The sequence below is a fragment of the Microchirus variegatus genome (assembly GCF_963457635.1).
Source record: "Microchirus variegatus genome assembly, chromosome: 2".
NCBI lineage: Eukaryota > Metazoa > Chordata > Actinopteri > Pleuronectiformes > Soleidae > Microchirus > Microchirus variegatus.
The window spans coordinates 44,435,850-44,452,251 of NC_139803.1; the positions used below are offsets into that span (position 1 = coordinate 44,435,850).

General features: G+C 43.9%; 1 protein-coding gene across 4 annotated transcripts; it reads left to right on the top strand.

The window, feature by feature from the left end:
- The first annotated feature begins 1,646 nt into the window (after positions 1 to 1,646).
- On the top strand, positions 1,647 to 14,989 carry LOC310944307 (uncharacterized protein). Of its 4 annotated transcripts, none has more exons than XM_083910045.1 (11): positions 1,647 to 2,054; positions 7,162 to 9,184; positions 9,474 to 9,532; positions 9,615 to 10,009; positions 10,649 to 10,830; positions 10,991 to 11,025; positions 11,156 to 14,028; positions 14,116 to 14,178; positions 14,305 to 14,424; positions 14,525 to 14,643; positions 14,725 to 14,989. In XM_083910045.1, the coding sequence occupies exons 1-11, from the start codon at positions 1,921 to 1,923 to the stop codon at positions 14,797 to 14,799; spliced, it is 6,078 nt and encodes a 2,025-aa protein (XP_083766171.1). In that variant the 5' UTR covers positions 1,647 to 1,920; the 3' UTR covers positions 14,800 to 14,989. The 4 variants fall into 4 exon arrangements, with proteins under 4 accessions (XP_083766171.1, XP_083766173.1, XP_083766172.1 ...); XM_083910047.1 differs by having other exon boundaries at positions 14,116 to 14,172; XM_083910046.1 differs by having other exon boundaries at positions 11,156 to 14,015; positions 14,106 to 14,178.
- The last annotated feature ends 1,413 nt before the right edge of the window (positions 14,990 to 16,402 follow it).

Genomic DNA, 16,402 nt, shown 5'->3' on the forward strand with positions numbered 1-16,402 from the left:
CCATCCTAGAGAACTTCTAGGATGCTAGTTCTGCATCCTAGCTCGAAGTTCCCAAACGAAGTTCGCAATCGTAGCTCGAAGTTCTCAAACGTAGCTCGAAGTTCTCAAACGTAGCTTGAAGTTCTCAAACTTAACTTGAAGTTCTCAAACTTAGCTTGAAGTTCTCCACCCTAGCTCCAAGTTCTCAAAGTAGTTTGAAGTTTTCGATTGTAACTCGAAGCTCTCCATCCTAGCTGGAAGTTCTCCATCCTAGCTCGAAGTTCGCCATCCTAGCTCGAAGTTCTCAATCGTAGCTCAAAGTTCTCGATTGTAGCTCAAAGTTCTCGATTGTAGCTCAAAGTTCTCCATCCTAGCTCGAAGTTTTCAATCTAGCTCGAAGTTCTCAAACCTAGCTTGTAGTTCTCAATCGTAGCTCGAAGCTCTGAATCCTAGTTCAGTTCTCCATCTTAGCTCGAAGTTCTCCATCCTAGAGAACTTCTAGGATGCTAGTTCTGCATCCTAGCTCGAAGTTCTCAATCTAGCTCGAAGTTCGAAGTTCTCAATCGTAGCTCGAAGTTCTCAAACGTAGCTCGAAGTTCGCAATCGTAGCTCGAAGTTCTCAAACGTAGCTCGAAGTTCTCAAACTTAACTTGAAGTTCTCAAACTTCGCTTGAAGTTCTCCACCCTAGCTCCAAGTTCTCCACCCTAGCTCCAAGTTCTCAAAGTAGTTTGAAGTTTTCGATTGTAACTCGAAGTTCTCCATCCTAGCTGGAAGTTCTCCATCCTAGCTGGAAGTTCTCCATCCTAGCTCCAAGTTCTCCATCCTAGCTCCAAGTTCTCCATCCTAGCTCGAAGTTCGCCATCCTAGCTCCAAGTTCTCAAAGTAGTTTGAAGTTTTCGATTGTAACTCGAAGCTCTCCATCCTAGCTGGAAGTTCTCCATCCTAGCTCGAAGTTCTCAAACGTAGCTCGAAGTTCTCCATCCTTGCTCGAAGTTCTCCATCCTAGCTCGAAGTTCTCAAACGTAGCTCGAAGTTCTCGATTGTAGCTCGAAGCTCTCAAACGTTTCTCAAACCAAGCTTGAAGTTCTCAAGCGTAGCCCTAAGTCCTCAAATGTAGCTCAAAGTTCTCAATCCTAGCTCAAACTAGCTCGATCGTAGCTCGAGGTTCTCGATCGTGGCTCGAGGTTCTCCACCGCAGACCTTGTTACGGAAATTTTGTATTGATGTTGTATAAATGTAAAAGTATGACCTGTAGTGACCTGAGATCAAGGGACCTTTTGCTATTTTGTATGACAACAGTTTGTGACACAGGGGTTTGAGTCGTAATCACCTTATCTTCCTCTTTCCCTGTGGGGGGTCCACCTGGGAGGAAACCTTTTGTTCTACTCTGTCTGTGTGTGTGTGTGTGGGGGGGGGGGGGGTCGTTGACACACCCACCAGACAGAAAACCGTCTGTCTTCTCCGTCCTCAGTGAAGTGTGAAGGAGGAGCACGAAGCTCCGCCCACTGTGGGACGTCCACTGTCTCAGGGGGACGTCCCAGCGTCCCTCCTCCCTCCTCCTTCCTCCTCCTCCCTCTCAGTTCCCTCTGGGTTAAATCCCACTGAGCCTCTTTTGGCTGAAAGCGTCTCATGTTCTGGACGAAAACACCTGGATCTGAACGTCGCAGATTCCGGGAATGCGTGAAAATCTTAGGACTTAAGACGTTTTCTTTACTCAGTGATGTCTTTGTATTTTATTATCTTTTAACTTAGTTTGGCGATCGTCTTTAGCGTAAGCTCTTTTGGAAAGTGGATCGGATGTCCTGATTTTCTACGTTTGGAATTCTGTTTTTGATAAAGGAAAACAATTTTTAACGCAAGAGAAAATATATATCTATATATATAGATAGATATATAAATATCTATCTATATATATATATGTCTGGTTGTGTTTTTTTGCGATGCTGGAAGAAGCAAAGTATCGCAGTTCTCGACAGCGCGTCGGTCGTCCAGAGGCGCCAACGACCGCTAGCAGAGCCGCTAACGTGTCTTCGGATAAAACGACGGATCATGTCTCAAACGACCCGGGACGAAGGTGAGGACGAAAACTCAAATCTGAAAAACTTTTCGCTAAAATCCACATTTTCCAAAAATCAAAAAAGAAAATCGATAAGCTAACATTTGCTAGCTGTCTGTTTAGAGGATGTTCTGTTAGCGTTAGCACAAGGCACTTTCTTTAAAAAGAAGTTTGAAAGTTTTCGCAGCCTAACATGATACAGCACTTTTTACATAGTCAACTTTAGCTTAATCTTATAGCAACATAACATGATACAGCACTTTGTACATAGTCAACTATAGCTTTTTCCTTTAGCAACATAGCATGATACAGCACTTTGTACATATCCAACTTTAGCTTTATCTTTTAGCAACAACATGATACAGCACTTTGTACATAGTCAACTATAGCTTTTTCCTTTAGCAACATAGCATGATACAGCACTTTGTACATAGTCAACTTTAGCTTTATCTAATAGCAACATAACATGAGACAGCACTTTGTACATAGTCAACTTTAGCTTAATCTTATAGCAGCATAACATGATACAGCACTTTGTACATAGCCAACTATAGCTTTTTCCTTTAGCAACATAGCATGATACAGCACTTTGTACATAGTCAACTTTAGCTTAATCTTATAGCAGCATAACATGATACAGCACTTTGTACATAGCCAACTATAGCTTTTTCCTTTAGCAACATAGCATGATACAGCACTTTGTACATAGTCAACTTTAGCTTTATCTTTTAGCAACAACATGATACATCACTTTGTACATAGTCAACTATAGCTTTTTCCTTTAGCAACATAGCATGATACAGCACTTTGTACATAGTCAACTTTAGCTTTATCTAATAGCAACATAACATGAGACAGCACTTTGTACATCGTCAACTATAGCTTTTTCCTTTAGCAACATAGCATGACACAGCACTTTGTACATAGTCAACTTTAGCTTTTTCCTTTAGCAACATAACATGATACAGCACTTTTTACATAGTCAACATTAGCTTTATCTTATAGCAACATAACATGACACAGCACTTTGTGCATAGCCAACTTTAGCTTTATCTTATAGCAACATAACATGATACAGTACTTTGTATATAGTCAACTTTAGCTTTATCTTTTAGCAACAGAAAATGATACAGTACTTTTTACATAGCCAACCATAGCTTTTTCTTTTAGCAACAACATGATACAGCACTTTGAACATAGCCAACTATAGCTTTTTCCTTTAGCGGCATAGCATGACGCGGCACTAGCATGGCCATCTGTGAAAAAATATCTCTCTAATGCTGTTAATTCACTCTTTCATCTGTTGTGACTGCATGTGTGCGTCTGTGTCAGCATGTGCACTTTATTAGCATGTGTGACATGGTTTAGGGGTATTAGCGCCGGCTAGCTCTGCTAACGCCGCAGCCAAAACAAGAACGCGCGTGAGAGCGCGGGACGTCTGGTCTCGTCTGGATCCGGAGCTTTAAACGTCCTCGACGCTGAGTCGTCTCATAAATGCCACAGAGGCTTAAAACGCCATCGGACACGTGTCGCGGTTGAACCGCAGCTTTAAAGACGTGCGGAGCTAATTTAAGCGACATGTGTCCGATGTGTTAATAGAACGCTTTAAAGGATTGACGGGTCGCTCTCTGTGGGCTTACGTGATAAAACCCTGGATTATTAAATGGTTTCTAATCTTAATTCCACCTCCATTATTGCATTTTTCTGTAGATACTTGAGTTAAACTATAAAATAGAAGTAAAGAACATTTGTAGAAGTTTAAATTGTGAAAAATCCAAACTTCTCAATTTCACTGAAACTTAACCAAAAAAGTGCAGTCATAATTAAGTTAACTTTAATTCATTCATTCATTCATTCATGATTAAAAATGGTAAATCTCAGTGACTTCAATCAGTTTTTGTCTTAAATATCAAACAGGAAGTTAAACTTTAACTGAAAGAAGCTTTTAATAGTTTTGCTCAAACAGCTGAGACCGGTGTTTACGACTGCGGGGGGCGTGTTTACGACTGCGGGGGGCGTGTCCTCGATGATACGATGAGGATGATGATGATGATGATGATGGTGGAAATAAATGTGGACGCTGACACTCACACACACACACACACTTGTACTTATGACATGAAATCTCTTATTTTGAAAGGGTAAAACATCTATTTTCGAAAGATACGATACGATAAAAAAAAAAAACTTTGTTATAATACCATGATCTACGACTCAAAAATCGTACAGAAAAAGCTGAACTTCGTAAAACACCTCGTAAAACTTCCGTTTTCTTTTTTTCCGTGTCGGCCATCTTGTCGTTCTTCTTCATGTCCAAACACCTGTTTTTCGACATTGTAAACACTTAAACGCGGCGTTCCAACGCGTCCTCGTCCGTCTCGGGCAAAGACGATCGGCCTCGATGTGACGTTTAAATGTTAAAAAAAACGTACAAAATAAAAGCCCTTTAATGAGGGGTTTAACGTTAAACTCCTGGCGTCGTTCACCTCACGTAAACTTGAGTCAAACTCGTGGTCCGTGTCCTGAAATAGCTGCTGATGAATGTCCTCGTCGTATCATCTGATCTCGTTTCCACCGCGACGTTAGCATTCCTGCACGCTGATGAAAAACTGTCCTCATTTCAGCGCTGTGATGATGTAACTGGAACCAGACGTTCACTCATTCACTCGTTCACTCATTCACTGGTTTCACTATCGTTTTACGCCGCTCGCTAAAGGTCAGAGTGCAAGAATTTAACACGAGACGCTGAAGACGACGGCAACAACGACAACAACATCAACCGACACGCGTCAACATTTAATTCTTTTAACAGGACGCAAGTTAGCATGCTAACGCTAGCTTCCCTCAATGACCTGGCTAACTGTTAGCTAGCTGTCAGTTTGTGAAGATATTTTTGTGTTGTTTATTCAGATTTGCACAAGAAAAAGAAGATACCCAAAACATGTTAGCATGCTAACGCTTGCTTTCGTCAATGACTTGGCTAACTGTTAGCTAGCTGTCAGTTTGTGAAGATGTTTTTTTCCGATTTTACACAAGAACGAGAAAAAGAAGATACCCAAAACATGTTAGCATGCTAATGCTAGCTTCCCTCGACGACTCGGCTAACTGTTCGCCGTCAGTTTGTGAAGATGTTTATTCAGATTTTACACAAAACAAGAAGAAGAAGTAATCAAAAACATGTTAGCATGCTAACGCTAGCTTCCCTCAATGACTTGGCTAACTGTTAGCTAGCTGTCAGATTGTGAAGATGTTTATTCAGATTTTACACAAGAACAAGTAAAGAAGACATCAAAAACATGTTAGCATGCTAACGATAGCTTCCCTCGACGACTCGGCTAACTGTTCGCTGTCAGTTTGTGATGATATTTTTTTCAGATTTTACACAAGAACAAGTAAAGAAGACATCCAAAAATGTTAGCATGCTAACGCTAGCTTCCCTCAACGTCTCAGCTAACTGTTCGCTGTCAGTATGTGACGATGCTTTTTTGGATTTTACACAAGAACAAGAAAAAGTAGACAACCAAAAAACATGTTAGCATGCTAACAGTAGCTGCCCTGAACGACTCCGCTAACAGGTTTGTCCTTCCAGGCTGCCGTAGTAACATTTAACTTCACTAAACCACGACTCTCGCTCTTAAAATACACACAAAAGACTTCTCTTCTTCTGTTTTCACGCAACAAAAAACTGCTGGTGTTATTTTTACGTTAACAAACCCTGGTAAATCTCACACACTGGACCTTTAAATGCAACAGAAACCCTGAACATTTGTGGTTTGTAGTTAAAAAATTAAGATTTTCTGAAATTTTTTCTCAATTTTGTGCTCTTTTTTTTGTACAAAAACTAAATTATAGATGAATCAATGATGGAAATAATATATAATATAATGTAATAAGGTGTGTGTGTGTGTGTGTGTGTGTGTGTGTGCGTGTGTTCTTGTACTTGCAGCATACTGAGGACCAGTTAGGGATTTTAACCAACAAAGTGAGGTCCTTTTTACAGAGTGAGGACATTTTGTTCGGTCCTCACTTTGTTTTCATTGAAATCACTTCCTTAGGTTGCTATAACATGCTATACTCAATTTGTCAAAAAAAAAAAAAAATCTAATTTTGGACGACAGGACGTTTTTGTCAGATTTTTGGCCAAAAATTTTGGGTCAATATTTTTTTCAAATTTTGGGTCAATTTTTTTTCAAATTTTGGGTCAAATTTTTTTTTTCAAATTTTGGTAAAAAAAAAAATTCAAATTGTGGGTCAATTTTTTTCCTTCAAATTTTGGGTCAAATTTTTTTTTTTTGGGTCAATTTCTTTTTTCAAATTTTGGACAACATAGTATAGTATGACGTTTTTGTCAAATTTTGAACTAAACATTTTTGTTGATGTATGATGTTTTTGTCAAATTTTGGTAAAAAATTTCCAGCCCTTTTTGCTCTGGGGCTCCACCTGCAGACATTTTATGGTACTGCAACCAGTAGTTCTTTGTAGATATTTGTAATTGTGTTGATTTATAAAGTGGAAATGATGGTCCCTACTTTGCCAGCAACCCAGTCCTCAGTATGCAGCAAGTACAAGAATGTGTGTGTGTGTGTGTGAGCTCCATGTTGAGGTCAGGATAGTGATGACAGCCAAAAATATAGTGTCACTTCATCCGTGGGTGTGTGTGTGTGTGTGTGGATAAGGTCAAAGGTTAAAACAGTTGCACAGATCTGCCGATGTTGACTTCATCTGTTTGTGGAGGATAAAAACCAAACCGTTTCCCAGGATGGTGTCGGGTCACGTGTTTCCTTCACAGACCAAATAAGGACGCAGGAAAGAAGGATCTAGGAATGTTGGGTTGATGCGACCTTGAGTCGACTTCTGGTTCCCTTCAAACGTCTCAGCGCGGCGAGGGTTTATCTTTAGTGCTGCGATCGGAGCTGAAGGCAGGAGAGGTTTTCTCAGTTTACGACACACAGTCGCTCATTTGAGTCCATTAGATCCGTGAGTAACTGTTAATCTAATGTTTGTCAGAGTAACCATTGTTTTAACTCATGACGCGGAGCCACCACAGTGGTAAAAACAGACCAGTCCAGAACCTGAAGACCAGTCCGGTTAAATAACGCTAATTCTTTTCTTCTAACCTTTTCAGTTTTACGTGGTTTCTGGATCACTGTCCCCGCATCCCGGCTCCGAGGCCGCTGACGAGTCCCGTTCTCGGAGGAATCCCCGGCGGCTCGCTCCTGATTGGACCGCAGGCTGCCTCGCTGCAGCTAGCTCAGCTGAAAGCCCAGCTAGCGCTAACGCAGTTGAACAACGGCGTCAGCGTCGGCTGCCAAGCGGCGAAGTTGACGCCTCCCTCGCCGACTGCGGCCGCGATCAGTCTCCTGAACGTCCTGAAGATCGCAAACACCATGAGTCGTCCTCTGTGCAACCCCTTTGCCTCTGGGAACCAAAGCTCCGCCCAGGGGCTTCATGGACTCCCGGCAGAGAAGGACCTTCCTGGGACGCCCGAGTCCAACGTCAGCTTCTCTGCTGCTTATTCCGCGTCTTCTGCCAACCCTGGAATCGTAATTCCGTCACACGCGACTCAGTCCGTGAATTACGGTCCTGAACAAAGTCGAGCTGCACTTGACGCAGATATGAGCAGATCCAGAGAGCGGTGGACCTTTCCTCCAGGACAGAACACTCACTATCTCTGCTCAGCCAAAGAAACGACCACCTATCGTCCAACCGTGTCCTCGACTTCAGCCTCCAACGGTCAGGCACTCTGCGATGTTGAAGGTAAAAGAAGCAGCTTGGACTGGCTGCCAAAATACAGAAGATCAACCACTGAAGCACTTCCTGCTTCATCAAACCCTATCAACGGTAGCGGCTTTAGCTTGAATTCCTGTGATGTTCAGAGATTGGACGACCGTGACAAACCTGCAGATCCTGATGCTGAAACCCCAGGTCACACCAGGTACTCCTCTGAAGCAGCCACCAACATTCTGTCAAAGTTTGGACTTGAAAAAGAGGACTTGGAACTTCTCAGCTTGTTCCCCGAAGACCAGCTGACCCCCACCAACCTGCCGTTCATCCTGCGCCAAATCCGCATTCAGAAGACGAAGAGGTCTACGACTACAGCCGAGTCAAAACCTGACACTGAACCGCGACCCATCGGAAGTTTGAGTGGTTCTTCAGGTTCTCCAGGTTCTTCAGCTGCTCTCCAGCATCATAAAGTGATCGACTATGGACACACGAGCAAATACTCTGGTGGGGTTGTGGATGACACTGAAAGGACCGGTAGCATCAGTGCTAACAGAGATGGGAGCGGCAGTATGTTGTTGGGCTCCTATGAGCAGCGTGGCAGCTGTGCCGGTCGAGAACCGATGAAAAACACAGGGTCACAAGGGAAAGTCGGTGCCTTTGGTTCCTCATATGGCCAAAGTTCAGTTAGCTGCTCTTCATACGGTCCAGTGCTAAAACCTGTAGCACCTTTACGCAATGACCGAGCGAAGCAACCGAAGATCGGATCGAACCGGACTTCTGTGCCAAAGAAAGACAAAGACGGAACCGCTGTCCCACCTGAGGACTCTGTCATCGACTCGCAGTTCAGTTCAACTCAGAAATCTGTCGCTCCTTTAAGTCAAGATCGAGCGAAGCAACTGAAGATCCAGCCGAGCCGGACCTTTGAGCCAAAACTTGACAAAACTGTTGTCCTGCCTGAAGACCCCAAGTCCCTTCCTCTGAAAGAACCCGGAGCAGATCCTCAGTCGTCCTACACCCTCCTGCACGGTATGCACCCTGACCGGCCCGGTCTCGTGCTCATTAGCATCAGCGACGCCAAGAACCCGAAGAACCATGAGAAAACTCAAGCTAGTGGCTCAAACGCTGGCGAGCGGCAAACGCAGGAGAACCACGAGCAGAAAAGGCCTGCAGTGCAAACGGGGAAAGCGTTAAGGATTCCAGTTATTTCTGAACGTGAACCTGCTGCTCAACGTTCGGCTGCTGCTTCTCAGTCCGCTTCGTCTCAGCCGGTCCGCAGTTTGCAAAAGCTGATGGCTAAACCTGCGGTTTTTGGAGGTTTGAAGGACCTGGCGACTCCAGCTGTGATACGCTACGACGCAAAAACCACACCCGGCGTCTTTCCTCACACCTGCTCGCTGTGTCACAAAGAGTGCAGTCACATGAAGGTAAGAGTGAGGAAACACTTCCTAACTAACTAGGGTTAGGGTTCGGGTTGGGGTTAAGAGTTAAAACGATAAAATTTAAGTAGCACTGGCCTACTGATCCAGTTGGTAGTGGAGGTCCAGTCCAGGGTCAGCGGACGATGAGGAAACACTTCTTAACTAACTAGGGCTAGGGTTATGTTTTAGGGTTAGGGTTAGGGTTGCTAACTTCCAGGAGCTGTTGAATAAACAGTTTGGTTTGGATTATTGATGTTTGTTTGTGTCTAAATGTTGGGTTTGTGCTCTGATCCAGGACTGGATCGTCCACCAGAACACCAGCCTTCACCTGAAGAACACAGAACTCCAAACACTGTAAGTTTGGAGCTTTGGCACCAATTTTCTTTGGAGATTTGCTTTGTCTTAAATTTTTCACCGCTTATCTGCTTTTTTTCAGCGCCACAGGGAAAGATGCCAAACCCTCGTCCTCCACATCTGTGCAGAACTCCCAAAAACCTCTCGAGGAACCCAGGCATGGAAGCCGCTCTCACTCACTGAGCCCTGACAAACCCAAGGGTTCTGAAAGCAGGAAATTACCCCGCAGCTACAGAGACAATCGCAACATTACGCACTCCAGTTCCCGCACTCGCTCTCTTCGTCGTGACCGCCGTCGTTCACGATCGAGGACGGGAAACGAGAGGCGGTCGTCGCCGTCTCCGAAAAGGATCCGCGAAAGCCGATCGCCGCCGCGAAGGAGAGACGAGCGACGATGGCTGTCACCGCAGAGGTCGACTCAACGGAAGAGGTCGAGCTCCGTCGAGAAACTGGTGATGGAAATACTGGAAAAATCAGGTTTGACAAAAACGTTTCACAAATCGAAGGACAGCGTAAAACTCTGTACGTTCTTGTTCTTGTTACCATGCTGACGCTAGCTTCCCTCAGCGACTTGGCTAACTGTTAGCTAGCAGATTGTGAAGATGTTTATTCAGATTTTACACAAGAAGAAGAAGAAGAAGAAGATACCCAAAACATGTTAGCATGCTAACACTAGCTAACTGTTAGCTAGCTGTCAGTTTGTGAAGATGTTTATTCAGATTTTAACACAAGAACAAGAAGAAGATACCCAAAACATGTTAGCATGCTAACACTAGCTTGCCTCAACGACTCGGCTAACTGTTAGCTAGCTGTCAGTTTGTGAAGATGTTTTTTTCCGATTTTACACAAGAACGAGAAAAAAAAGATACCCAAAACATGTTAGCATGCTAACACTAGCTTCCCTCAACGACTCGCCTAACTGTTAGCTAGCTGTCAGTTTGTGAAGATGTTTATTCAGATTTTACACAAGAACAAATAAAGAAGACATCAAAAACATGTTAGCATGCTAACGCTAGCTTCCCTCAACGACTCGGGCTAACTGTTCGCTGTCAGTTTGTGACGATGCTTTTTCGGATTTCGGATTCGTCAGTTTTTTCTTCTTTGCTTCGTCTGAAGGGTCCAACGCTAAGGCTGTGGTTTCGACTCTGCTCACTGAGCTCACCAAGATCAAGTCGTCCTCTTCACCGTCGCCCTCTGCTGGAGGGAAGACGTCATCATCTTCATCGTCATCGTCCTCAGCAGCAAAAAAGAAGGACGCGACCACAGGATCGAGAAAGGCCAGTCAACAGGAACTCAAGGTAAGAAGAACCGAAAAACAGCCGAGGACGGGGATTAGCCTTGATTTTTATATCCGTCTCCGTTCCTGGGAGAAAAATAATCCAGATTAAGATACTTCTCTACCAACGATTGTGTGATGTTGATGTCGGTGTTGAATCTAAAATCCTGGTTTGTTTGCAGGACTCTGATCAAACGACGACTCAGCGACGACAGAAGTGAGTTAAACTTTTCATTTCACACAGGTTGTGATAATGTTTTTTTGTATTTGTCATTTTCCGACATTTTCAATCTTCCATGTCTTTGTTTTCTCCTGGTTGACGGTCACGTCGTTCCTTTGCTCTGCAGGAAATCTCTTGTTCTCCGCGAATCCAAACCTCAGACCAATAAATCCACATCCGCCGCTAAAACAACTCGTCTCCAAACACCAGGGAAAAAATGTGCCGCGGTCGAATATACGAACAAAGAAAATTCAGCAAATCTGTCGCACAAATACACGACTTCAGAAAACCTCACAGATGTTCAACGATCTGTGGTCACGGTAGAAGAAACGGACAAATCTGAAACCACCGTATCGTCACAGACATCTGTGATGGTTGAAAATGTGGCTTCAGCTGCAGATAAGACAGAAGAAAGTGCTGGTGAACCAAGTCAAGTCCCAGAAATCAAAGAGGAAACGATCTCATCTTTGCAGGAACCCAACATTCAAGCTGAGAATTTGAATTTGGGCAACGAAACGAACGAAAAAATTGAAGAAAACTTGGAAAAACCAACAAATTCAGCATCCAAATCCTCAAAAGAACTGGACACACGTGAGTCCAGAAACACGACTGAGGCTGAAGAAAATAAACTCTCAAACGTCGTTAGCGAAGCATCGGAGAACTTTGAAATCTCTTCTTCACAAAAACCCAGATTGCGTGATGAGAGTTTGGCTTCAGCCGGAGAGAAGACGAATGCTGCAGAAGACAAAGATCCACCAGACAAAGAGACTTCAGAGGCAGAAGAATCGGAACCAAAGGACGACGGAGACGACGTCTTTGAGGTCCAGACCACAACACACAAACATGTCACTGAGGAAACTTCTGTAAAAGACGTGAAGACCAGAGTCTCGACCGAGGAGATCGACAAACCTGACAAATCTGTGCCAGAGTCAGGAAAACCTGATGGACTAACAAATGTTCCAGTAAATGAAGCAAAGGACGAAGTGGAAACGAACTCTTCTGTGGAGACTTTGATCTCAGCAGAAGGTGTCAAACTAAATTCAATCAATTCACAGAGACCGACCTCAGAAGATCTCCCTGATGCAGAGGTTCAACGGTCGGCTGTGACGCCACAGAACTCAGGAGATGAGGTCGTTCCTGAACTCAATCGTGGACCAGAATCGACCGAACTCCACTCTGAGACAAAGAGGACAGAGGACGCAGCACCGATGGAGGCTGGAGAAACAGGAACTGAAGTGACAGAAGAACCAATGGAAGACGAGGGTTCAAAACTGACAGATCCAGATCGTGCACCACACAAATCCAGCGAGGGTCAACCAACAACCTGTTCAGATGAGACCAGAGCAGGTTTGTCTGCACCTGAACCTCCTACAGTTCCACCTGAACCTCCTACGGTTCCACCTGAACCTCCTACTGTTCCACCTGAACCTCCTACTGTTCCACCTGAACCTCCTACCGTTCCACCTGAACCTCCTACAGTTCCACCTGAACCTCCTACTGTTCCACCTGAAACTCCTACTGTTCCGCCTGAACCTCCTACGGTTCCACCTGAACCTCCTACGGTTCCACCTGAACCTCCTACAGTTCCACCTGAACCTCCTACGGTTCCACCTGAACCTTCTACAGTTCCACCTGAACCTCCTACAGTTCCAACTGAACCTCCTACGGTTCAACCTGAACCTCCTACGGTTCCACCTGAACCTCCTACTGTTCCACCTGAACCTACTGTTCCACCTGAACCTCCTACGGTTCAACCTGAACCTCTTACTGTTCCACCTGAACCTCCTACGGTTCCACCTGAACCTCCTACTGTTCCACCTGAACCTCCTACTGTTCCACCTCCAGAAACCTCCATCAAAGCTTCATCACACCTACAATCCGAGTCCACTGCACCAGGACTGGAGACCAAGATGGAGGCTTTTTCTCTTAGTTTGAAGAATCCTCCAAACCGTGATGAGGTCACCACAAACCTTCATCTCGATGCAGATTCCTCAACAAAACGTCCACCTTCAGATCTTTCTGGAACTCGGCCTGGTGTGCGAACCAGTCTCCGCGTTACTGCTGAACCAGGAACACCGGCTGAATTCACCAGGAGTTGTGAAAACGTCAAAACAGAATCAAATGCAAGATCTGCAGATCTGGAGATGGAGGACGTCAACGCTGTCTCAGCCGCTTCAAGCTCCACACGCTCGTCCACTGAAGAACTTCTCCGTATGGACAAGAACGCATTCGTGACCATTAAAGCAGCAATTCACCAGTACAGACTCGCCAAAGGAAGCAGGACCCGGACCGACTCCACTGCAGGAGTTCATCATAAAGTCCACAAGTCTGCAGACGTCACCTCGGAAAGGTCTGTCAGAAGAAGGAGCGCGAGAGGAAAGAGAGGTGATCCTCCTGAAGGAGGAGCTAAAGAACTGGAGTATGAGAAGATATCGTACAGGATCATCGACTCTGTGGAGGACGACGCCGTTAGGACGAGGTTTGACAGAGGAAGGAGGGAAAGAACCAGCAGGACGGACAAAACCAAGCAGGAGGACGACACGGTGGCGAGAAGGAGGCACGTTTCTGCCAGAGAAGAACCTCCTCAAGGAGGCGCCAAGACGAAGACGACCTACGAGATCCTGGACTCTGTGGAGGACGAGGTTGATGAGAACGAACATCCGACGAGGAGAGGAAGAACGGGACGACGACGACCGAAGAAAGACGTGAACGTCGGAGAAGAAGAATCGGCGCTGTCGTATCAGATTCTTGATTCTGTTGAGGACGAGAAGGCGGACGTTCGTCCCGCCACAGAAAAGTCTACGTTTACCGAAGAGACGGAAACGAAGCTAAAGAAAGAAAGTTCATCTCTGACAGAAAAAACCCAAAATAAGGAGGAGACTTTGGATCAGATCGTAGATTCCGTTGAAGACGATCGAGTCTCAGAAGAAGACGAGGTCCACGTACCCAGCAAAGAGGTCAAATCAGTGACGTCTTCAACCCTTGAGGTCAAGATTAAGAGTTTAAAGGATTCTTTTTCTGCTGTTTTTGCAAAATGAAGCAGAAACATAACACAAATCTGTTGTTTGTCTTTGTAGAAGAAGACAGAAGAAGAAGAAGAAGCTGAGGAAACCTCAAGATCTGATGGACACAAAGATAACAGTGGTACAGGTTTGTCTTTAAACAACACAGATATAATCCCTGACCTCCTGACACGACCTCTGACCTCCTGACATGACCTCTGACCTCCTGACACGACCTCTGACCTCCTTGTTTTCTCCTCCTCTTCTTCTTCAGCTGCGGCCAAAAGGAAGATGGAGTTTGACGGACCCGAGGTGAAGAGATCTCGCCCGGTTCCTCGCGGCGTCAGCGCCGCCAACTTCAAAATGCCGCCGTTTAATCCCAGCGGCGTCTTTGGTAACAAACGAATCCACAGATTTCTTTTAAATGTTCACGACATCATAGACGAAAGTTTATATTTACGTTTCTCTCTCTCTCTGTTTCTGTGTTTCTTCAGGTCCAGAGTTTGTGATTCCCAGATCTGGATTCTTCTGTAACGTTTGTCGTCTCTTTTTCCTGAAGGACGCCGCGGCCGCGAGTCACTGCGGCAGCCGGCAGCACTACGACAACCTGCAGGTACACAAACGCACACACACAAACACACAAAAACACACAAAAACACACACATGGACTTACACTGTGTATGTTTTCTTCTAGAAACACTACGAGGAGCTTCAGCGCAAACTATCAACGCGTCAAACACCAATGTGTCAAGGCTCCAGTTCGGGTTAATCCAGATGTTTCTTCTCCAGTATTTAAACACAGTAAACTGTGAATATACAACTGTTTTCATATATTTACACGTATATAACATGTTCTTCCACGTTTTATACATGTAGGTTAGAAATGCTGATGCTGAATAAAGTTGTTATTGTTATTTTAAAAATGTTTAGATGTGGTTTCCTCAAGGATGGAGCCAATATTTTCCACTTAAAAGTTTGACTTTGTTCTCGTTGTTTGACTGCAGTTATAAATAATAATAAAAAAAACTATGTCAAATGGGTCTGTGTGTTTTTATATATAATACTATATAAGATAAGATAAGATAAGATAAGATAACTTTATTTATCCCACAGTGGGGAGAGAACAGGGTTCCAGCAAAACAATTACAAAATATTATAAAAACTGTACATGGAAGGAAATAAGATAAGAGTGAATGTAAATACGGTTAAGGTTAAATATTAGGTTAAGATAAAAATAAGACAAATATAGGCAAAAAAAAAAAAACAGAAGACAAAAACTGTAAACAATAACTTAACAGACCAGCTAATATATTCATATATAATATAATATAATATAATATAATAAAACCATGTTCAACCTTAATCTGATTGATTACGATTAATGTGACAAAGCGTGGAACAATGTACGATTTTTATTGTACGTCATGATAAAATAAATATATAAATAAATAAATATCATGCTTTTATTGTGAAGGCTGCTCCCTGCACCAGAAGTTGTGATGCGCGTAGCTTCCGGTCTGCCCGTGGCTCGAGGAAGAGTTTGAACCGTTCCCAACAAACGTGAGGTAACAACGTCAAACAACAAATATATAAACAACAATATAAAAAGAAGCGTTTTTAAACATCGTACAGCGACATAAACGTTGAGTCGCTGTCGCCGTTTTCCGTGTTTTTGTCGAACGGTGGAACCACGACGTGTGTGTTTGTTTTCGGGCCTAGCTTAGGTGGTCTAAGCTAAACGCTAGCTTGTGCTAGCAGAGGCTAGTTAGCTCTGCAACGGTGGTCCAACGTGTTTTTATACGTATATAATGTCCTTTTTCAACATTTAGTGTAATAAACACAAACTGTTGCTTTTATTTGTGTTTACCACTGAATTTACAACAACAATCGGTGTGTTTTTATCAACTTTTTATGCTATTTTACATTTTTGATAAAAAAAAAAAAAAACTTCAGTGGGAAAATGCTACATATATATTTGTCAATATATCACATTAATGTTTTGATGCCTGAAGGTAACTGCAAAACGTAGAAGTCACATGATTAATGGTACGCTCCGTTTACATCAGTAGTCGGAACCAGGAGTGGACTGTTCCTTTTGAGATGTTGGGCTAAACTAAGTGGAGATTATCTGTTGCTTCTCTGAAATGAAAGAAACGGGATTGGGGGGCGGGGGCGGGGTTTAGCTGGTTTTCAACCATGATGTAAGTATTATGAATTTAAGGTGGTTCTCGCAAAATCAACGTTACTGTCGGCTGTTCTCGTGCGGGGCGCTAGTTCAGCTTTGGATTCTCAGGCTTTAGCTTTACACGACAACGATCTGGACACAAACCGCAAAAGTGGTCGTTGCGTTCCCACTTTTTATTTTCGCGTTT

What these genes read in the sequence shown, in the direction of transcription:
- LOC310944307 (XM_083910045.1), top strand. Translation starts at nt 1,921, where the DNA reads ATGCTGGAAGAAGCAAAGTATCGCAGTTCTCGACAGCGCGTCGGTCGT. An exon ending in TCAAACGACCCGGGACGAAG is followed by an intron (nt 2,055 to 7,161) that starts GTGAGGACGAAA and finishes TAACCTTTTCAG; the next exon opens with TTTTACGTGGTTTCTGGATC. An exon ending in CCTTGAGGTCAAGATTAAGA is followed by an intron (nt 14,029 to 14,115) that starts GTTTAAAGGATT and finishes AGAAGAAGACAG; the next exon opens with AAGAAGAAGAAGAAGCTGAG.